Here is a 24,037-nt window from a genome sequence, read left to right as displayed (position 1 = left end):
TTGTTGTGCCATTTTGGACTTGTGTGCAAACTTTGAGGTCATTCGGATGTGGTTTGGGAGGTTTCGACGTCATTTGTGGAATTCGGAAATTTCTAAGTTCATTAGTCTTGAATTCGTGTGTAATTCGTGTTTTTGGTGTTGTTGAAGGTAATTTGAAGGTTCGACTAAGTTCGTATGATGTTATGGGATGCGTTGATATGTTTGGTTGAGGTCCCGATGGCCTCGGGTGTGTTTCGGGTGTATTTCGGATCATTTTGGGCTACTTTGGATGCTGATTTGCTGATATCTGGTGTTGTTCTTCACGTTCGCGAGGAGCCTCTCGCGTTCGCGAAGAAGGATTTGACTTCGGGGATTTTGTTCTTCGCGTTCGCGAAGAAGGAAATCTCTGTTGCACAGGGCTGATTTTGGAAGCTTATAACTCGTAATCTATAAGGAATGAGGAAATGAGCAACAAATGAAAGTTACAGCCCTTTGAGTCTAGTTTCCAAAAGGTTAAGCCATTTGTCATTTGGAGTTTTGTACAAAAAGTTATGACCATTATACTAGAGGTTATTTGAGAAGAGTTTGAAAATGGTTGTTGGAGAATTTGTTCATCGCGAACGCGAGGGAAGGGTCGCGAACGCGAAGAACAAATCCCTGGGCAGCAGAATAAAGTCCAAATTCGTTTTATTCTTCCATTTTTGGACCAAGGAAGCTCAGGTGAAGCGATTTTTCGAGAGTTTTTCAAAGAAAATATTGGGGTAAGAATTTCTAACTTGATTTTGGTTAAATTACATGAATCTAGTGTTGTTTTTATCACTAAATTAGTGAATTGAGTTGAAAATGGTAGAAATCCTCTAGACTTTAATTTAAGATTTGAAGGGCGATCCGTCATCGGAATTTGATAATTTTGGTATGGTTGAACTCGTATCATAATAGGTGTTCGGATTTCGTAAAAATTTTGTTGGGTTCCGAGGAACGGGCCCCGCGCTGGCTTTTTAGAATAAAATTTTAAGTTGGTATTTTTTTATCCGGAATTATTTTCGATGAATTTTATTGAAACGGTACAATTAATTTGAATAGATTTGAGCTGTCTGGAGGTCAATTCAAGCAAGAAGGCAATTTTGGAATATCGGCATAACTTCAATAAGGTAAGTATCTTGCCTAACCTCGAGTGAGGAAATTATTCCTTAGGCATTGAGTCTTATGTGGAAGTTGTGTGATTTGAAAGCCGTGTACGCAAGGTGACGAGTACGTACTAAGGCTTATATGTACAAATTTTATTGGTTTAAAGTTTTAGGCATTCTTATGTATTAATTTAGATAATTGTTGGCATTAGTAAATCCTTGAATTATCACGCCTCATTCCTTATTTATCAAGTTTGTATTTTATATAATAACTTGGTATTATTGTCATTTGGATTTTATGTAAATTACGTGTGTTTGTTGATTTGATATTTTTTTTGGACTTAAATTCATGATGGAATCCTTATCTACAAATATTTATTAAATAAGTTTAAATTGAGGAGTTAATATAATTATCAAGAATTTGGACTGATGAAGGTGTTTCCCTATGCTGAGTATTTTTCACCTCTGTTGATTGTTTTGAGGTTTTATATACATTTTGTGGAGCCTTGGGCTATTTGTTGAAGACTTTATTGATTCTGCTACATATTTGGAATTTGGTTTTGGTCAGTGGCAAATTGTGATATGAATTGTTGTATTGTGTTGTGGTTTAAACACTCTCCTTGATGTTATTTATGCTTCCTACCTTGCTTGTTAATGATATACATGTGCTTGGTAAGGAAGAGTGTAATGCACGAAGGGTGATGCTGTGCCATTTGAGAGTGTAAAGCACGAAGGGTGATGACGTGCCATTTGAGAGTGTAAAGCACGAAGGGTGATGCCGTGCCATTTGAGAGTGTAAAGCACGAAGGGTGATGCCGTGCTATTTCATTTATATTATCAGGTGAGGATGAGAGTAAAAGCACGAAGGGTGATGCCGTGCCATTATTTTTATATTATCATATATTCATGGCACGAAGGGTGTTTCCGTGCAGGCGAGGATGAGAGACATACATTATATTGTGATATCGTTTTGTTGTGTATACATTCATGCCTTTATCTTGAGATGTTATTGTGCACCTTTGTTTTCTATGTGACTTGTAGTCGTTGTTGCTTCCTATGTGCCTCCACTTTATTTCTTTTATTGTTATTGGCATTTCTCCCACCTAGTTGGTACTGTTATATGTATGCACGGTGAGAAAGATATAAATGCATGAAGGGTGTTACCGTGCCAATTGATTTGATCTACATATATGTATTGGGTGAGAATGAGACAAGTGCACGAAGGTATTGCCGTGCCATTTGATGTGATACGTTGAATATATTTCTCACGCCATGAAAGTTAAATGAGGTGTCACAAGGTGACTTTTATTTTGAAAAAAATTATATTTGAAGGATATTTACTTGAAAGAATTATATTTGAAGGATATTTACTTGAAAAAAATTATATTTGAAGGATATTTACTTGAAAGAATTATATTAGAAGGATATTTATTTGAAATAATTATATTAGAAAGATATTTACTTGAAATAAGTATATTTGAAAGATAATTACTTGAAAGAATTATATTGGAAGGATATTTACTTGAAAGAATTATATTAGAAAGATATTTATTTGAAAGAATTATATTCGAAAGATATTTATTTGAAAGAATTATAATGGAAGGATATTTATTTGAAGGAAGTATATTCGAAATATATTTATTGAAAATGATTATATTCTAGAAACTTTTATTGAAAAACTTAAAGATAAAAGATGTATATTGAAAGGACTTGATTAATTGGTTGTACCTGTGTTTATTATTCGTTTGAGTAATATTTTACGGTATTCCTGTTGCCTTGCTGTTTAAATCACTAGTTGATTTGTGTTGCTATCATTGCTATTTGTTTTCTATTATTTTGTATATCATATTGCACAGGTTATTAGATTAGTGAGTGTCTTGACTGTACCTCGTCTCTACTCCATGAGGTTAGTCTTGATACTAACTGGGTACCGACCGTTATGTACTCATACTACACTTCTGCATATTTTTGTGCCGAGCCAAGTATTGGAGATATCAGACTCGGACATAGTTAGAGTGGGATCGCAAGGATTCAAGGTAGAGCTGCTTGGTCGACGCAGTTCCTTGGAGTCTTTCCATTTTATTGTACTGTTATTTATTATTCAAACAATATTAAGTATTCGATACTTGCGATCCTTTTATGTATTCAATTAGAGTTCATGACTCAATACTACCAGTCTTGGGAGGTTTTTAAAATTATTTTCACTTTTGGTTTCGACACGTGTATTAAATTATATCTTTAAAAAAAATGGCTTGAATTATGATTATAATCGGCTTACTTAGTCTTAGAGACTAAGTTCCATCACGACGCTTGTGGTGGGATTTTTGGATCGTGACAACGGTGAGTAAGGGGCAGTTGTTTGGTGAATAATGCCATATTCCAAACATATTTCTTCAAAAGGAGATTCATATTCACCAGCCCTATCACTTCTTATCATTTTGATCTTTTTGTTTAGTTGCGTTTAAACTTCATTTTTGTATTGCTTGGATGCCTCAATTTCTTCATCTTTACTATTAAGTAAGTAAATATAGCAATATCTAGTACTGTCGTCAATAAAAGTTATGAAATACTTTTTTCCACCGCGAGATGGTATTGACTTCATGTCGCAAATATCTGTGTGAATTAAGTCTAAAGGATTTGAATTCATTTCAACTGACTTATAAGGATGTTTAGCATACTTTGATTCCACGCATATTTGACATTTCGAGTTATTGCATTCAAACTTAGGCAATACTTTTAAATTAATCATTTTTCGCAAAGTTTTGAAGTTGACGTGGCCTAAAAGTTCATGCCATAAATTATTTGACTCAAGCAAGTAAGAAGAAGCTGAAATTTTATTTATATCAATGGCAATTACATTGAGTTTGAAAAGGCTCTCCGTAAGGTAGCCTTTTCCTACATACATTTCATTCTTACTAAGTACAACCTTGTCGGAAACAAAAATACACTTAAAGCCATTCTTGAATAGAAGTGATGTCGAGACTAAATTCTTCCACATTTCAGGAACATGAAGGACATCATTTAGAGTCACAATCTTGCCAAAAGTCATCTTCAAAGCTATCTTGCCAGTTCCTTCAATTTTTGCAGTAGCGGAATTTGCCATAAAAACTGTCTCGTTGGGTCCAGTGGGAGCATAAGAAGTAAACAACTCCTTGTTAGCACAAACATGACAAGTTGCCCTCGAATCAATCCACCATTCTCTAAGATTTCCGACTAGGTTGCACTCCGAAAGCATGACACATAAATCGTCTATTTCATCATTCTTCTCAATCATGTTTGCTTGACTTTTCTTCTTGTCCTTCTTTGGTGCACGACATTCAGTAGCCTTGTGTCCAACCTTTCCACAGTTGTGGAAATTACCTTTGAACTTCTTTTTGCTTGGGTAATTCTTTGGACCAGACGACTTCTTTCTCTTTTTGCTCGTTGAAGCTTCCTCAACAATATTTGCACCTACAATTGTTGAATTTCCACGAGACTTCTTCTCAGCAGCCTTATTGTCCTCTTCAATCCGTAGACGAACAATAAGGTCTTCAAGCGTCATCTCTTTGCGCTTATGTTTCAAGTAATTCTTAAAGTCCTTCCACAGCGGAGGCAACTTTTCAATAAATTCCGCAACTTGAAACGCTTCATTTATGACCATACCTTCAATCATAAATTTATAATTAGTAAAATAATTAATATCTTGAATAAAAATATTGACTCGATTTATACCTTCAGCAAGGAGGTCATGAGCAATAACTTGCAATTCTTGGACTTGCGTTATGACAGATTTACCATCAACCATTTTGAAATCCAGAAATTTGGCGGCCACAAACTTCTTTACTCTAACATCTTTAGTCTTGTACTTCTTTTCAAGAGCATTCCATAATTCTCTTGATGTTTTCATGACGCTATAGATATTGTACAAGCCGTCTTCCAAGCAACTTAAAATATAGTTTTTGCATAAGAAGTCAGAATGCTTCCATGCCTCAGTGACCACAAATTGCTCATTTTCAGGAGTTTCTTCTCTCAGAACTGGAATGTTTTCGCTGATAAAACGCTGTAAACTGAGTGTGGTCAGGTAGAAGAATATTTTCTGCTCCCAATGCTTAAAGTCCACACCGGAAAACTTTCTGGTTTTTTTTTCCGATGCCATCGCCGGTGCAAGAGTTATGCGACTTGAAGACGCAGTTGCCATTGTAGCAGTAGTCCCAACAGAACCATTCTATTGTTCCGCACTTATTGTCATTTTTTCTGTAAAAGAAATTGACAAACAAAATTAGTATCTCGGTGAAGTTTTTATATCTTCAAACCGAATACAAGCAACCGAGTTTTTATATCTCGGATTGAGTAGAAAGTCATAAAGACTTTAATCTCAAATTGGAGTAGAAAATCCGAAGATTTTAATCTCCAAAACGGGAGTAGAAAATCAATAAGATTTTAGTCTCCCAAAACAGAATGTAAGATGAATACATAAATAAATATTAAATTCCTTAAGCTTGTTGTCATTCTGTATTCAAAATCAGTAAATCAATAAACGTTAGTTTAAGAAAAAAACAAAGCAGAAAAAATTTTGAGCCCACAAGTTTCTTGTGTTTCCTTAAGGAATTTAATCCCCTCACACTGCCCAAGGTTGCAGATTAATTCCTCCCAGGATAGAACGGAATAACTATTATGTGATAGCGGCACTTCAAATCATAAAATTTTGGCAAACTCAAATGGCGGAGCAAATCACACAAAATGCTTATGTTTTGCTTTTGAAAAACCAATGCAGTATGCAGAAAATTGAGGGGAGAGATTTCAGATTTTTCAGTAGTGAAAAATGAGGCTAAGCCTCTCTATTTATAGACAATGAAAGGGTGAGATGAAGAGGTGCAATCCAAGAGGTGCCTCTTCCATTTTCCATTCACACCCCAATGAAATGGTGGAATGAAGAGGTGCAATCCAAGAGGTGCCACTTCCATTTCCCATTCACACCCAAGAGGTGCCTCTTCCATTTCTCATTCACACCCCTTAATAAAAACGCAACAGTTATTTGCAAGCAGTTATTGCTTTAATATGATGCCATCTCCGAGAACTCACCAGAGACGTAACACAAAGAATTGAATGGTAGGTTGTCGGGAAATTCATGTCATTTCACGGACAGATTTCGGGGAGCAACAGTTCGGAGTTGTTGCGAAGGGTCGAGGACGGTGTCGTCGGTGGTAGAAATTTCGTCGGTGACTGGACGGAGGAGATACAGTCATCTTAGCTCTCTCTCATCTAAAACACCATGGCTGCTGTCATCAACCACCATAACCTCTTCTCCCACCTTTCACTTAAAGACAGCCACCATTAACTAATAAAAATCACTAAAAAAACACACCCAAAAATCCATCTTTTCCACTGAAATTGAATGAGAAATATTTGAACCCAAATCCCACTCATTTTCCATTTATCTTCGGTAAGAGTCCAACCACCATTAACTGCCATCATCATGTTTCTATGAGCAGCCACGGAAACGAGCACCATGGCAAATTTGGTGAAGTTTTTACACTAGGAAGAACATGAACCAATTTAAAAAATTTAAGGAATAAAAAAAATCTACATTTGATACGAAAATTCTCCTGTCACGCGCTTCATTTGTGGGGAAAAATACGCACCGGCCAATTAGGCAAAGTAGTGTGCATTAGAGACATTTTGTGAAAGGTTGAGCTTGTAAGGTAATTTTCGTTCGCAAAAAGTGTGTAACAGGGATTTGGTCCGTAGTTGAGGGGGTAACTTATGTATTTTGCCTTAATTCTTTGTTTGGTAGTATTTTTCAACATATGTATAACTAATACATGTATTAGTTATACTCTCCCTATTTAGTACTATTCTTATACATAGCAAACCATTGCATTAATCTAATATAAGTAATCATCTGTCTATATTATTATAAAAACATGAATACAATGTCGGTTTACCAAAATAACCTTATAATATTAAGCATAATAACTCATAATAAAAGGACATAACCGTAATTCTAGATATTAGCCTTATAATCATATTAGTTTTAGGACATAATACTATTCGTTAGGAATCTTACATGATTACTTTTAGGAATCCTATTAGTATAATTAATTTCGGACTATCTAATTCATATAAAATTGAACAAGTAAATATCTTTAGTCATGTAATCCTATTACTTTTAGGATATACTTCTTAAAAATTTCTATTACTAATTTAATTTGAAAATGTATTATAATGTCCTATTACTAATTTAATTTGAGAATGTATTTTATTGTAAAAATTCATTTAGAAAAATGAGAGCCTATATTATTATAAAATAATAAATAGAATATTAGTACATCAAAATAACCCTAAAATATTAAACGGAAGAACTCATAAGGAAAGGAGATAACTACAATAACCTATTTTTTGGACTACAATAGCTTCTATGCTAATTTTTAATATTTAATATTTTAAAATTAATAAAATTTTGTCTATTAAATTCTCATTAAAAATATGTAGGAATGTCTAATAAAATTAATTTCATAAGAATCATCCGTATTGGCAATACATTACCATTACATAATGTCCAATACAAAGAAAAAATAAAAGTAATATTAAATGGACTGCATAAAGAGTTAAAATTGAGAAAAAAAAAAATACTCCCACGATAATATATTTTTATATTATATTTGAACTATTTTTCTACTCACATAATATTTTTTTAATCAATTTTTCTTGTAATATTGAAAAATACCTAATTATTAAACAATAACCAAGAAAATATTTAAGAATATAAATGTGTGAGAAAGAGAGAAACAATGGTTGGTAAGAGTCAATAAACAAGAGATGAACTAATATTAAGATCTGAATCAACATAGAATAAATTATTTTTTATGTTAAAATCAAATAATTAAATCTTTTAATTAATTATTTAGCAAGAGAATTCAATTCAATTATTTTTTTAATTCATCATATGAGTACAATTCTTATTCAAGTTAAAAATAAATCTTAGGGTATATAAATTAATTCCATAAAAAGAGCGTTAGAAGACAAAGTAAAAATATTAGTATATTATTAAGAATCAAAATGTTATACAAGTGTATGAGAAAACACAATCAAAGCTAAATCCTAAGCAAAAACAAGCTTTCAAGACTATATTATAAAGAGTCTACTCTGGTATAACGAGATTATTCTTTGTAGATGCCTCCAACGAAATCGAAATAATATTTCTATGTCATGCATTACTTGCAAATATCATATCAAGAGGTATGACACTATTAGCAATAATAGCAAGTGGTGTATCAACAACGATTTTATTGTGAGACCACCCACTTTAGATTTTATATACCTCTTCAAACAACTTAAATAACCATCACAAATATATCAAAGTAGAGCAATGGTGCTAAATTTATAAGAAAAGCAAAATTGATAATATGGGACGAAGCACCTATGGCTAAGTGTCAAACGATCGAAATAATTGTCCGGAATTCTAGAGATATACTGGATATCAATGAACCGTTTGGTGAAACATTAATGGTTTGGGAGGTGATTTCTGTCAAGTACTACCTGTAGTTCCAAAATCGACAAAAGCAGAGACTGTAAAAGCTAGCTTGCCAAAGTTATACTTCTGGCCTCGAACGAAAAAGATTCAACTGACAAGAAATATAAAGTAAGAAGAGATCCAGTATTCAGTGTCTTCTTGCTTTGTGTCGGAAACGAAGAAGAGCATCCAATAAAAGATGATTTGGTTCTTCCTGAACATTTGGTTATCAATCCCAATGGTAATAGTAGTGCATTTAATAAGAGAAATATTTCTATCATTAGATTAAAACGTAATTTGTACAAATCGCATGATAAAATTAAAAAGATATCTTAGCTAGCAGAAATAAATATGTTGATCAACTTAATAAAACGTTGATTGCAAAATTTTATAGTAAAAATAAAATATTTTTTAGTTTTTGACTCAGCAGAAAATGATACCAATAATTACTAGCAAGAAGAATACTTAAATACTTTAATACCAAATAGCCTTTTACCATACATGTTTGTTGTCAAGTTTTTTATTTCTTACGTATGTTAGTGTCACCTTATATATAATAGACTAAGTTAAAATTGATCTTCCATTGTATATAGGTTAATTTTGAAGAAAAATATTCCCGTCATGCTACTAAAAAACTTAGATATAGAAGTTTTGCAATAACGTCATACATGCAAAAATTATGATATTGGTTAATGTGCTTCTAAGTTTATTCTTATCCCTGAATTCAACTTTCGTCTTCCAAAACTAAGGAATATCCTTTTAAATTTTTGTGAAAATAATTTTTAGTATGTTTATGTTTTGCAAATATAATAAATAAAGCATAAGGACAAACTGCAATATGTTTTCTTGTACGAACAACTGTATGTTGCACTTTCAAGAGGGATATCAAGATCGACAACAAGAGTTCTGGTTAAGGTAGAGCAACCAACGAATTAGGAGGAAACATACACAAAAAAAAATATTGTCCACAAAGAAGTGTCCGTTAAGATACCTTCAGAATAAATACTTTTAAACTATAATATATAATTATCTAACTAACATGTCAAAATTGATCACTTGTGTAAGTTTTGATGATGTCCTTTTATTATAAATTCATGTTTTATGCTAATGTAATAATATTTTTCGTCATTTAGATGATTGTTGTATTATTATACATAAAATTTCTTCCATTAATTAAATTTTATTGTTCCTTCATATAAATAAATATTTAAATCATCACGTGCCATTATTCACGCCGCAACATATATATATATATATATATATATATATATATATATATATATATATATATATATATATATATATAAGCATGCACAAGGCTTACTTCTCAAACCTTTTCCAAATCCTTTTTCAAACCGTCAGAGGGTATTTTTGTAAACAAATAGTTTTTTTAAACAATTATGCAATGGATGTTATTTTTAATACAACAAACTAAATAGTCGATAAGAAATAATTTTAGCATAATTAATCTCAATATTATTAATCCTAACATTACTAATATACCTTATTCAGTACTATTCTTATGCACCCTACGAAACGACCCGTAAAAGTTGGCCTGGAATCGACTCCCCCGTCAACATTTGGCTTCCTCTTGCTCTGCCCTTTCGTTAGTTGTGAGTTGCACAAATAGGTTGATTATGATTTATGTTCCACTATTTAAGTTTTGAAGTTGTTTAAATAAGTTTGGCACATTTAGCTGTCTCTAAAGAAATTTCACCAACACATTTTTGCTTCAAAATTGATACAAATCGCTCCACATAAATTTTAAATCACTCCATGTTTGATATTCAACCTTCTAGTACCAATTCCAACCATTCTCAATAGTTAGATTCAGGCCGAACCTTCAAAAGTCAGTAGACCCACTTTATCTTCTTCGACAAGTGCTTTTTTAAACTCAAAAAAATCCAATATATCTCATTCTTTTTAATTTTAGTTGTGCGATCATCGCTTTTCAGGAGGAAGGAGGAGAAAAAGAGAAGTTGTGAAGGTGTATCTATAATTATAAAACTTTTAAAATAGGACCAAAAGTTAATGAGTGCGAGATGGAAGGACATAAATAAGGTGGACCCCTCTCCTCATGTAGACCTAACCTCAGTCAACCCAAACTAAAGGTGTTAACCGGACGAGCTGGTCCGGGCTGGACACGAAAAAATAACAGCCCGTCCAGTTATTATTTCGGGCTGATTAGTGGGCTGGGGTTCCGGGCTGGTAGTGGGCTGGGATTTTTTGGGTTTTGGTGGGCCCGTCTAGGTTTGGGCTTAACAGGTCCGGACCGGGCTGGGTTTTTTTTTTAAAGTATATTTTTTTTCTTATTCAATGTTATTGATACTCAAGTGTTTGCAAACTTTTAAGGCTTAGAATTAAACTTTAAAGTTTAAAGTTTTAAATTTGAAATTTGAAATTTGAAATTTAAAATTTTAAAATTGAAATTTAAAAGTAAGTGGCTACAAAAAATTATTTAATAAGACCAATAGGCAATATGTAAGGATCAAATTCCGAAGGCTTTTGTTTTATATTTTTATTGAATAATAAATAATACTTCAAATTAATTTGCAAGTTCTATTTTGATTTTTTTATTTTTGAACTTGCAAATTAAAAGTTTACAACAATTATAAAAAATAAAGAGTACATCACATGCTTTGCATTATTTTTGTAAGTTCATGCATGTCAACATGAGGTTCTTGATTTCCGGCATTGCTTGCATCGGAACCATAAACCATTATATCTCTAATTTCTTGGTCCTCCGCTTCATCTACCTCTTCACGCCCTTGAATTCGCTGTTATGATCTTATCCAATCTCTGAAGCACACTAGAATTTTCAAAGCGTTGTTGCCCAATGAATGATGAGTATCTCCTAGTTGCTGCCTTGCTTGGCTAAATGCGCTCTCTGGTGCGACTGTTGAAATCGGCACATTTAGCACGACTCGAGCCATGGCCGAAAAATAGGAAATTGATTTGAGTTGCTCCTCCACCAACCCAGAGGTAGAAATTCCTTTGTACGAGGCTCCGGTGAATTTTGCAAGTAGAATTGGAGTTCATCAATGTTCTTGCTATTGGTTTGTTGATGCTCTCCTAGTGTAGACCAAATCAAATAATCTTCAACACCATCATTATCCTCCAAAGCACCGGATGCAGATGTTGAAACTGAACTTGAAGGAATATTTGCATCTACAACAGCAAAAGCATCAACAATGTTAGCATAATAATTATATAAAGTTTGTAAATGTTTGTGTAGATCAGAAATACAAGTTTCAATATCAGGGATTTCAGTTGGTCCAATATCCATATAAACATATAAAGAAGTGATTAATTGGCGACAAATGGCCATTTTGATAGAAGGGTTTAAAATAGCACCAATTAGGTAAATAGGGGGAATTGGGTAGAAATAATTTTTAAATTTATCTAGCGTAGATTCAACAACAGAAGTATATACTTCTTTCTTCTTCAAATTATAGAGTAAAAGAGAAATTTCAGCAATATGAACTAAACCATTTGCAATAGTAGGATAATAAGCTCCAGAAAACTCAAGTGTAGCCACATAAATGTTTTGTAAAATTTATACAACATCTTCAATGACATCCCAAGTTCTAGATGTTAACAAACGGTTAGGATCGGTACAATGAGAATTAGCAACTTCAGTTATAGGCATTCTATATTTATGACAACATCTTAAGAATAAATAAGTATAATTCTACCTAGTAACTATTTCTCCAGGCATGAGTCTTGGTTTTAGTCCATATTGTACACATTTTTCCTTAAATGCATTTAATCTAGCACTTCTATTATTTTCTTGAATTACACCAACAACTCTTCTAACTAAAGTGATCTCATCTCTAAATAATTCAAGGCCACTCTTCACAATTAAATTATAAATATGACATGCACACCTGATCACGCCCAACTATGCCTCCTAAGAGGTCTAGTGGCCATTGCAAATATAATCCGGTTTACAAGTCCGGAGTCGAATCCCACAGGGAATTAACCTATTAATCACAACCACTAGTTTCGTAAGAATCCAAATAATCAACCTTCAGAAATATTGAATAATGAGTTGATAGTTTACTAACTCAAAGCAAGGTAATTGAAAAGCTGTAATTTTACTACTAACAAAGCAAATATTGTAGACAAGATTAGAAAGGTCTAGGGTTTTGATTTTCCCTATTGTCGGAATCTCTCCCGCTACGGTTCCTATAAATTGACCCAAATATTCTCTACCGATTGTGAGTACTTTGAGTGTGTAGCTCTTTCTCGAGCAACTACCACAATTTACTAGACGTATTCTCTCGAACTATGCTAGCTGTCACTAATTTATCGCTCACTATGATCGCACCAAGGTTTTGTTATCTCTAATCCTGCCTTTAAACCCTCCGTATTGATCTCTCAAATACATTAGGAATGGTGTTGTTCAACAACTACCTAAATGCATACTCTCTCTCGAGCAGTACACACTAAATAGGCACAGTCAATTGAGGTCCCTTCAATCAACAACAATAATAATATAGTTGAACAAGTAGAGAAAAGTAAATGACGAATTTATATTAAACGCAATAGAAAAATCATCCTTCAATAGGTTCCGTCAAACCGCATATTAGAAGTTTAACTATTCATATTCGTAATAACAATTTTTCAAGTATTTTGCATAAACAAATTACAAAGAAAAGATGAAGGAATGTAGAACTTGATGATTCTTTCCCCCAAAAGTTGTTCCACGTGCTATTCTTGCCTCTGGTCGCAAAACACCCCCAAAAGTGGTATTTAATGACTATTTATATGTGTAGGAAAAGACCTAAATGAAAAAGCCCAAGTCCAAACCCAACAAGGAGACGAAATAGGCTTTTCAAATCCGAAACTCCCTCGCTATAGCCCATGCGCCGCGAGCTCTGCCGCATGCTCCACCTCGCCTCAGCCCTTGCGTCGCCAGCTCTGCCGCGAGCTTGACCTCACCTAAGCCCTTGCGTCGCAAGTTTCAATGCGCGCAACACAGCTCGCCTTGCCTACTCTAACACGAGCCATTTGGCTTGCTACGCCTGCTGCTTCATTTTCATTCTGCTCAATTCTTTCTTTCTTCTTTCCTGTTGCTTTCGAGCATGATTTATACTCTAAATATTCACTTTGCTCCAATTTCATCTCCAATGTACCTACACATAGAATAGACTCAATTAAGCGCAAATATAGTATAGTTTAGCATTAAAGCACCTAAAGTATAAGGTAAGTAATGCACTAAAAATATGGAATTATATCCAAATATCACTACCCCACACTTAAACGTTTCTCGTCCTCGAGCAATCAAACTACACTTTATAGACACGACCTTTTTAAGCAATTCTCCTAACTCATCACACCAAGAATCTTTAAAATATACTAAGTACAAAAGTGTAACATCTTCACCTCAAGATTTGACTCACAAGTACCATGCATTATTCACAACTTACTCACTTACTCTAACATAGAGGTCAATGACATTACCTTTCCGTCACGAATCACGTGCCCTCACACAACAAAAGAGATTAGTTCCACACACAGTAAAATTTAAGAACGTAGGAACTCAAGATAGGAAGAATTCACTCACTCTCAGAAATAACATTCATATGCCACAAAAGATGCACCATAGGCTTGCCTGTAATGTATTACTCTACTAATAAAGTTCATTCAATCTAGGATCAAGTATGGCTTTAATTGGTTGTAATGTAGGCTGCGGGTCGGGTAGGATACATTTGGGTATGAGTGACTACGCCTCCCTAAGCACTTTAATATATATACTTTAACACTCAAGCCCATACTTATGTCAAACCAAAACTCTACCTTCACATCAATGTATATTACCCCATACTTCTTTAAGCACAACTACATCAATAGCCACCACTACCAAGAAATATTTTTCATACAAACAATACAACTATTTCTCTTTTTTTTTCTTTTTCACTTCAAGTGGCTTTTATATTTTTTTTTCAAAACAGTGCACCTTTCTCCTTATTTCATTTGTTCCACTCAAAAGCCGAACCACCACCCCACACTTTAACTTTTACATAATTCATAACAATTCATGTGCACATGAGAGGCGACAAGGTTCAAATAAATGATTAATTCAAACAAAGGGGTAAGGCTTGTAATGTGGTTGCCAAAGAAACAAGATTACATGCTCATAGGCGGGTAAACTATATATATCTGGCTCAACAAAGAAATGCCTATATCACTTCCCAGACTGAACAAAACTACTATTTCGCTTTGCAAATACGCGGGACAAGTTCTAGACATCAACTGCAATGCACAGAATATACACAAGCCTTACACACACATGGCACATACTCACTCAAGATTGGTTTTATCATGCCACTCTAGTCAAAGCAGTTAAGCAAAGTTAAGATTATACGATTTAAGGTACTTATACTAGAGTCAAAAACTGAGCTTAAGCGTCCCAACCAGAGTACTCACTATTCTCAAGGAATAACAAAGTCAAGAGATGTTGCTTCAATTCAATTCATAGCACAATGGTTTCTACTCCTAAAAAAAATAAAACTACTACATCCGGTTCAACCAAAACCCTTGGAAAAGAACCGCGGTACAAAAAAAAAACCAAGGGGGAATTACTACACTACCTATAAAGAAAATCTTTTTTTTTTCTTTTTTTTTTAGACTTAATTCCCTCAAGAAAACTGTCTAGGAGATCCATCGTCGGGAAGAGTCCAATTTGAATCCAATTTTTCTACATTTGTTTTTTAACAAGACTAATATCTACAAGTTACCAGTTACCACCCCACCTTTAATTCATGCAATGTCCTCAGTGCATACACAAACTGACAAAACAAAGAAAAAAAAAAGAGTTGGGTGGTATGAAAACTCCCTGATCAAGCCTCGTCATCGCCTTCATCCTCGAAGGCTCCATCTGCAGCTGTCCACTCCTCATCTTCTGCTTCTTCCTCCTCCTCCTCCTCATCCTCTTCCTCAGACTGCTCCGGCTCGGCCTTTGACTGCTCTGGTGTGTTGACATCCTCATCCTCTAGGAGTCGGTAGCCATCACCAAGCCCAACCAGCTGCTGAGCATGAGCATTGAGCGGGAAACGCTCCTCCAAGATGGACCTCTTCTCTGTAGTGGCGGGCCGTCCCCCAATCTGAAGCTGCAAGTCCATCATCTCATATAAATGGGCCATAAAGCTATCATCGCGTGCATTGCTCTCGGCCCCTGTCAGTGAAGTCGTGGTATTCTCCTCCTTAACCCGGACGCTTGTGATGTCCATTAGTTGTAGGGACGGAGTAAATGATGTGATCAAAAGCTTTCTCCTCCTCCACCTCTTCTTGTCGCAAGTACTGAGTCAACATGTTTGCAAAGGGCATTCGATCAATTCTCTTGCTAGTTCTCTCTTGGGTCATCTGGTAGCGGATCAAGTAGCCCACATTCACCCTTTGGCCCGTCATTAAGAAATATAACACGCAAGTCCTTTCACGGCTAATAAGAGTGTCATGGTTGCATGGTAGGAGCCGTGTATTAATCAATTTCAACCACACTTGCGCTTTTGCCTTCATTTTCTTCTTAGGTAATTTCCTATGGCGATTGGTTTTCTTGTCCCGCACCCAAGCCGCCACAAAATTGACACCACAAAGAGTGTGTCTCAGCTCTTGATATGTAGGATGGGTGATGAAATTGTCCAAGCGTTCCTGGGGAACATCCAGCGCACCTAAGAAATTGCATATTGCCGAGGCTGAAAAATCGATCAACCTTCCTCGAATAGGCACCAGCTGCTCAGGATCCTTTGGATCAAAACCGGCATAAAACTCCCGAACAAGGTTGACATTTATATCCCCGGTGTTCCTAAACACATAGCTCAACCCAAGATTATGAATAATTTCTAGATTTCTTGATACTTGGCTTTTAGGCGACACTCATGAACAACTGCCTCAGGATGTATATGTATCGGCTGACAACGCTTGTACCGGTCCTTGACATTTGGGGGTATGCTCTTAAGACCAAATTCTCGCTGTCCCTCAGGTTGTGTGCAAGTGGCTGCTATAGCTGTAACTGCTTGCAATCCTTCAACCTGACTTGAAGTAGCTTCTCCTCATTTTCTCTTTTTCGATGGAGGTGCGGAGGGGGCCTTACCCTTGGACAGAGCAGTGGCTTTGCCCTTGCCTTTACCAGTGTCCTTTGGAGGCATGTTCCTACCTACACAAGTGAACCTTAGTCAGTTTTAGATGCATTGCAACATTTCAAAACATGGTTTTGCGACCCTACACTAAGAGTTCATCACATGATGTTCCACAATTTCTAAGGCTACTCAGACTTTACCTCGTTATTTTCGCATGAGAATCAAGCAAGGACACAAGGATGTTTTCTACAATTTCGAAGCATCGGGCTACCGGTGAGCTACCCCACACTTAAAATTTAAAGTGGTGCGCGGCACCATAGCACTAGTATTACAATCCCGGAGACTCGGGCTCCAATGGGGACACAGAATGCCTTTGAGGCATTTTGACAAACACTTAGCATGCATTAGTGCCATGGAAGTGCTTGTAGGGATGAGAGATTTCCTCACCCCCCCCCCCAAATCGGCTTGGGAATTCTGTGCTACCACTTTTGCACACAACAACAATTCCAACTCGCCTAACTATGCCTCCTAAGAGGTCTAACAATCGTTGCAAATATAATCTGGTTTACAAGTCCGGAGTCGAATCCCACAGGAAATTAACCTATTAATCACAACCACTAGTTTCGTAAGAATTCAAATAATCAACCTTCAGAAATATTGAATAATGAGTTGATGGTTTACTAACTCAAAGCAAGGTAATTGAAAAGCTGTAATTTTACTACTAACAAAGCAAATGTTGTAGACAAGATTGGAAAGGTCTAGGGTATTGATTTTCCCTATTGTCGGAATTTCCCCCGCTACGGTTCCTATAAATTCGCCCAAGTATTCTCTACCGATCATGAGTACTTTGAGTGAGTATCTCTCTCTCTCGCAACTACCATAATTTACTAGACGTATTCTCTCGAACTACGCTAGCTGGCACTAATTTACCGCTCACTATGATCGCACCAAGGTTTCGTTATCTCTAATCCCGCCTTTAAACCCTCCGTATTGATCTCTCAAATACGTTAGGAGTGGTGTTGTTCAATAACTACCTAAATGCATACTCTCTCTCGAGCAGTACATACTAAATAGGCACAGTCAATTGAGGGCCCTTCAACCAACAACAATAATAATATAGTTGAACAAGTAGAGAAAAGTAAATGACGAATTTATATTAAACGCAATGGAAAATTCATCCTTCAATAGGTTCCATCAAACCTCAGATTAGAAGTTTAACTACTCATATTCGTAGTAACAACTTTCTAAGTATTTTGCATAAATAAATTACAAAGAAAAGATTAAGGAATGTAGAACTTGATAATTCTTTCCCCCAAAAGTTGTTCCACGTGCTATTCTTGCCTCTGGTCGCAAAACACCCCCAAAAGTGGTATTTAATGACTATTTATATGTGTAGAAAAAGACCTAAACGAAAAAGCCCAAGTCCAAACCCAACAAGGAGACGAAATAGGCTTTTCAAATCCGAAACTCCCTCGCTATAGCCCATGCGCCGCGAGCTCTGCCGCATGCTCCACCTCGCCTCAGCCCTTGCGTCGCCAGCTCTGCCGCGAGCTTGACCTCACCTAAGCCCTTGCGTCGCAAGTTTCAATGCGCGCAACACAGCTCGCCTTGCCTACTCTAACACGAGCCATTTGGCTTGCTACGCCTGCTGCTTCATTTTCATTCTGCTCAATTCTTTCTTTCTTCTTTCCTGTTGCTTTCGAGCATGATTTATACTTTAAATATTTACTTTTCTCCAATTTCATCTCCAATGTACCTACACATAGAGTAGACTCAATTAAGTGCAAATACAGTATAGTTTAGCATTAAAGCACCTAAAGTGTAAGGTAAGTAATGCACTAAAAATATGGAATTATAGCCAAATATCAACACCTAACATGAAATATTTCAGGAAGTGGTGGGTGTAGATGCAATTTTAATATTGTAATAGCAGCATTGTTGTTAGAAGTATTATCAAATGACATACACAAAACTTTTTCTGCAGGATCATAAAATATAGCAGCTTCATGGATAGTATTACTTATAAATGCACCAATATGACTTTGATCTTCATTATATTTAAAAGCAATGATATATTTTTGCATACAAAAATTATCATCTATCCATTGGCATTGGCATGTAACAGTCAAATAATTATTTTTATTAACAACACGACCAATATCAGAAGTAAGAGAAACTCTACAAGAAAGACTGGCGAACAAATAACGGATATATATTTAATATTGTCCAAAAAGCCGCATTTAATCTAGCTCTACAAGTACTTCTAGGAATACCTTTAAACAAAGGGTTATAAATTCTTTGAATATAAGTAACAAGATATGGTGAAGCAGCAAAACTAAAAGGTAAACAACCTAAAACAATTATTTTAGCTAATTCTTCCCGATCTTTCTTAATATCGTATTTACCCATTAACCCTCCAGTATCCGGGTTAAGTTTTTGTTGCCCATCTTCCTCATCAGCACCCCATGCAATAGGGTGGTTATCTACCATGTGCCTACGAAGTTGACCTGTTCCCCCTGCCTTACCTCCGATCTCATGTTTATAAACTTTCTTACAAATTTGACATCTTACATAATTTTTATCTTCTTCTAATCTTTCAAAAAAAAATTCAACACTTACTTCTTAATCTTCGATTCCTCTTAATAGGGAGGGGAGGCCTACCTGTATTACCACGACCTCCACCCCTAGTATTTTGAGTTTGACTAGCATTACCAGGTGTAGCTGGTGGTGTTTCAAGATTATCAGGTGATTGAATATCATCTAAATTATCATCTATACCATAATTTTCTTGAAGTCGCTCATAATCTATATTTAAATTTTTAGGTGAACTTTCAGAAATATGTGTAAAGCTACTAGAAGAACCAGTATCACTTCTTGATTTTTTAGAAGTTTTACTCTTACTACTACCACCCCTACTAGTACACGCTTTTTTGGCTGCTCTAAATATATCAATTATGTAAATTAAATTAAGAAATTAAATTAATAATTCTAAATAATAAAATAAAAATATACACCAAAGAAAAGAAAGAGATGGAACGAGTGTACCAGGATTCCGGATGCCACACTAAATTTGATATCAAACTTCAGTTGATAGACTGATACTTGATATTTGATGATATTGAATATTGATACAACACTTCACTTGAATACTTTATATTTGATAATTATAATTTTGTAGTGACTAAAGTAAATATTTGATGAAACTTGAAATAATAAGTAATTGAGAATTTAAGAGCAATAAGCAATATTATCAAGAGAGAATTGAGAGAGAATTAGAGTAGTAAGAGAGCAAATTGTGAGAAAAAATAAAAAAGGGAGGCTATTTATAGTTTTTAAAAGGTTAAAATTATAATTTATCAATTATTAGGGGTGATGGGCTATTTTCTTAAAGGGGTAGGCCGAAATGGCCATTTTTGCAAAAAATGGCCGTTGCCCAACGATCATTTTTGAATTTGACTGTAGAAATTAAAAAAAAAAAATGACAACGGTAACCGGGCTGTAGCCCGGTAAAAACCCGGTAACGATTAACCAGTAACCGGGCTAACCGGGTTCCGGGGCACCGGTTACCAAAATGTGTACGTTCCCGCCCGTTCCCCGCCCAACCCTTGCCAATCCGTCCCCAACCCCTATCGTACCGGGCTGACTCGGGCTGAACCGGGCTGTGATTGGGCTGGCCCGGCCCGGCCCGATTAACAAGCTTAACCCAAACTAAGGAAATTTATAGTCTATTTGGCCTAGCTTCTAAAATAAACTTATTTTAAAAAGTATTTTTCTCAAAAGTGTTTTTGAAAAAATACTTTTGGTGAGAAGCAGTTTGTGTTTGACTAATTAATTAAGAAAATACTTTTAAGTAATAATTAGTATTTGGCTAAACTTTTAAAAAGTGCTTTTAAGTATATATTTCTCAAAAATACTTTTTTGGGAGAAACTACTTTTGCTTCTACTCAAAATCACTTTTTTTCCCTTCTAAAAGCTTGGCCAAACACCTTAATTTTCGAAAAAAACACTTTTGACCAATAAAAATAATAATTGGCCAAACCGACTATTAATAGCGAACTTAGCTTTAAAGCTTGAAGTAAAGTGTTTAACTTTTTCTTTCTTTAATTAAATTAATGCCAAAATTTTTTACGGAAGCTAATTAGTATGTAGGCAGAGCTGTGCTAATTTTATACCGTTTTAGAGAGAATTTGAGAGAAGAAAGTGATTTTCTCTGCAGGCAAAGAGTTTCCGCAGGCTGGTGTTGGGCTAAATTGACACGCTTGACAGTGGTAAAGTCATTGTCTGCAATGAACGATAAGAAGTTCACGAATTTTGTCAAAACTCAATCCTTTCTCATATATTTATTCTGTTGCCTCGTAAAGATACAATTATACCCTGTTGGGGCTATTGCGTTGCAAGACTGCAAGTAACACAGCAATGAACTAAACGTAACACGACATGCACCCTTGAGAAACTGCCAGGTTAAATTCAGGGCAGGGTAAGTGTCTAAAAAGGTAAAGAGACTAAAGATGAACATAATAATTATGGAACAAAACTATCTGGAACAGCACGATGCCTTTTGCTTTGACATGTCGGTTCCATTGGCAAGGCTAACCCGATTGACTGATAATTCTGCCTTGTATGAATCAGAATTGAGAACTTTCCGGCTCAAATTTTTGTATATCTCGCGGATGACAATTTCAAAGGCTGTATTGACATTAGTAGAGTCCAGTGCAGATGTTTCAATAAAGAATAATCCTTCCTCTTCTGCAAGGTTTTTTCCTTCCTCTACACTCACATCTCTGATGTTCTCCAGATCACACTTGTTTCCCACAAGCATCCTTGCAACTGTTGTATCACAGTGAGCTGCATTACCATTTAAGCAATAGGTTAAAACTATATACTAACACGAATATTGAAATACCAAAAGTGGACAGGAAAACAAATCCAAAATGGTTCTAAAGTTGAGAGAATCCTCAGGAAGAATACTTGAGAATTTATCAAAATTTGTGAGTTCCCGTTAGTAGAATCCTACAATGGATGCGCAGAGCTGCAGTGCTCGAGAAGATCCACATAGATCCAGCTTATTGAACAGATAAGACAAAATGTCTACTGACGGGATGGAATCAAATAATACAGAACAAATATTCATTACGCTACCTTTGAACAGTAGCTCTTTTTAGTTACCACAACATCAACAATAACAACATCTCCATTCAAACTATTTGGGGTCGGCTATATGAAAATCAGACAAGCCCAGGACTTCCAACAGAAGTATCCTGGTTGCACAACTGCAAGTGGAAGACGAGCTAGCAATGCTCCTTAAAGCCTTAACAATGGCATAAATCAAACTTATATTCAGATTTCCTCTTTTCACAAGCACACAGTAGACTTTATACACGGAAGACAGGAATATGACTCTTTTTCCATCCTAAATAATGATACAACTAGTTCCTAATTATCTAAAAATTGTATGTGTAAAAGTTAGTCTCAAATATATCAGGCTACTCACAATAGCCTTACCAGTAAATAATCAATATAGCAGGCCATTTGTTTTTATTACATTTTTCAGAATCATATCTGGCCAAACAATCTGTTTTGATACATTTGCTGTTCCCAAGTAAATGTAGTTGCTAATTTAAACCACATTTGCTGCATCGAAACAATGGATCCAGATGAAACCAAAATCATTGCAAATCCAAGTCCAAAAAGAAATCCGCAAAAGTTGACAACTTTAGATGCCAGCCAAATAAAATTCAAAGGAAAAAGGGGCTTACTGTTGAGTTCATCAAGCCAACGTTTGATATTCTCAAAAGTGGTCTTTCTGCTAATATCATAAACAATGAGAGCCCCAACAGCACCTCTATAATAAGCAGAAGTGACTGCCCGAAAGCGTTCTTGACCAGCTGTGTCCCAAACTTGGGCCTTAATTTCCTTGCCATCAACTTCTACAACTTGGGTTTGGAACTCAACTCCAATGGTAGCCTTAGAGTTATGGTCAAACTCATCACGGGCAAAACGGGACAGCAAGTTCGATTTGCCAACAGCAGAGTCGCCTATCACCACAATCTTGAAAAGGTACTCTTCCCCTATTTCTTCTTCCGCCATTTTGTTTGTGTCTTTGTCGGTTGGAACTAGTGATGCAGGGGAGTACTTTACTTATACCAGTAGAGTAGTAGTAGTGTGAAATGTGAACTTATTTATTATAGAGAGAGGTAGGGATAAATAAATGGCACTATTGATTGACCTAAGAAGGAATGTAAAAGGAAAGTAGAAGACAAAATAAAAAGGACAGTGGAAGAAAAATGGTGGGATTTGAAACGCGTGGACTTGGGCAGATGAGTGAAGTTAAGCAGTGATACACTGCGCAAATGACGGTGGATTAAGGGGAACCCGTGTCTGGTCGTTGCTCACAGGTCATAAGTCACGGATTCATATCCACACTAATAAATAATTGACGGGGTTTAGTATATTAAATTCGCTGTTTACCTTAAATTGCATAGATTTTTCATTACTAGAAGACAGACATATTGAGGCGAGAGTACATACTAATCACTTATGACTAACGTGTACGTTTCTTTTAATTCATTAGGAATAAAAACACACCGAGTGCGAATACGGTTTTTTTCAGATTAAAATCAGGGCGCCTACTGAAATTAGGCATTAATTTCTTAGCTTTTGAAAAAGTAATTTACATATGTGGAATTACACGAGAAGTATAATATATAATCAAATAATAATAGCATTATATAAAATGAGATAAAATAATGTTTCTTTTATGATTTTAATCGCACGTCTAAGAAGAAGATAAAATGTTTCGATATTTCGTGCACATTTATCTAAAGAGTGAAATAAGTATGGATTTGATTGAGTTATATCATTGTTCCACGTGTGTTATTGTAAGGTTTTCCAAAAAGTATTATTCATAAAATATTTGCAGTACTCTACCAGTTATTGTAAATATTTGAATTGGATATTGAAATAGTACTTTCGTATGATATTAAAGCTAACCTTTGTTAAGCATGTTGAATTATATAGTTAGCTCAGATAAGTTGTAGAAGGTTTCTAAAATTGTTTATAAAGTCTTGAACTACTCTAATCATGGGATTGATGTTAGGATATTTATTTTGTTCATGGTTAACACATTCATGTTGGGTGTTTTTATGTTAGATTCTTACATAGGATACAGGAAAAACATGTGTGGGTTACAAAATATTGGATTGCTCATTCTGAATTCAAGCTGTTTTTGGAGGGGTTGGGATTTACTCCAGTAAGGTTTGCACAATATAGTCCTTAATTTATGATAAATGTCCTGCTTAAAAACTAATGGACGGGATTTGTTTATTTTAACCATGGTTCTGTTAAGGGACCAACAACTA

The 24,037-nt window shown here is 35.3% G+C and overlaps 1 protein-coding gene across 1 annotated transcript; it reads right to left on the bottom strand.

Moving 5' to 3' along the window:
• Positions 1-20,988: 20,988 nt before the first annotated feature.
• LOC107827693 (ras-related protein RABA5b) lies at positions 20,989-22,917 on the bottom strand. The gene is made up of 2 exons (XM_016654877.2): positions 22,436-22,917; positions 20,989-21,524 (listed from the first exon to the last, which is right to left on the bottom strand). The coding sequence occupies exons 1-2, from the start codon at positions 22,764-22,766 to the stop codon at positions 21,214-21,216; spliced, it is 642 nt and encodes a 213-aa protein (XP_016510363.1). The 5' UTR covers positions 22,767-22,917; the 3' UTR covers positions 20,989-21,213.
• Positions 22,918-24,037: the final 1,120 nt, after the last annotated feature.

Source organism: Nicotiana tabacum, chromosome 19, assembly GCF_000715075.1.
Source record: "Nicotiana tabacum cultivar K326 chromosome 19, ASM71507v2, whole genome shotgun sequence".
In the NCBI taxonomy this organism is placed as follows: domain Eukaryota; kingdom Viridiplantae; phylum Streptophyta; class Magnoliopsida; order Solanales; family Solanaceae; genus Nicotiana; species Nicotiana tabacum.
The sequence above is the reverse complement of the archived record's forward strand: the minus strand, read 5'-3'. Positions and strand labels throughout refer to the sequence as shown.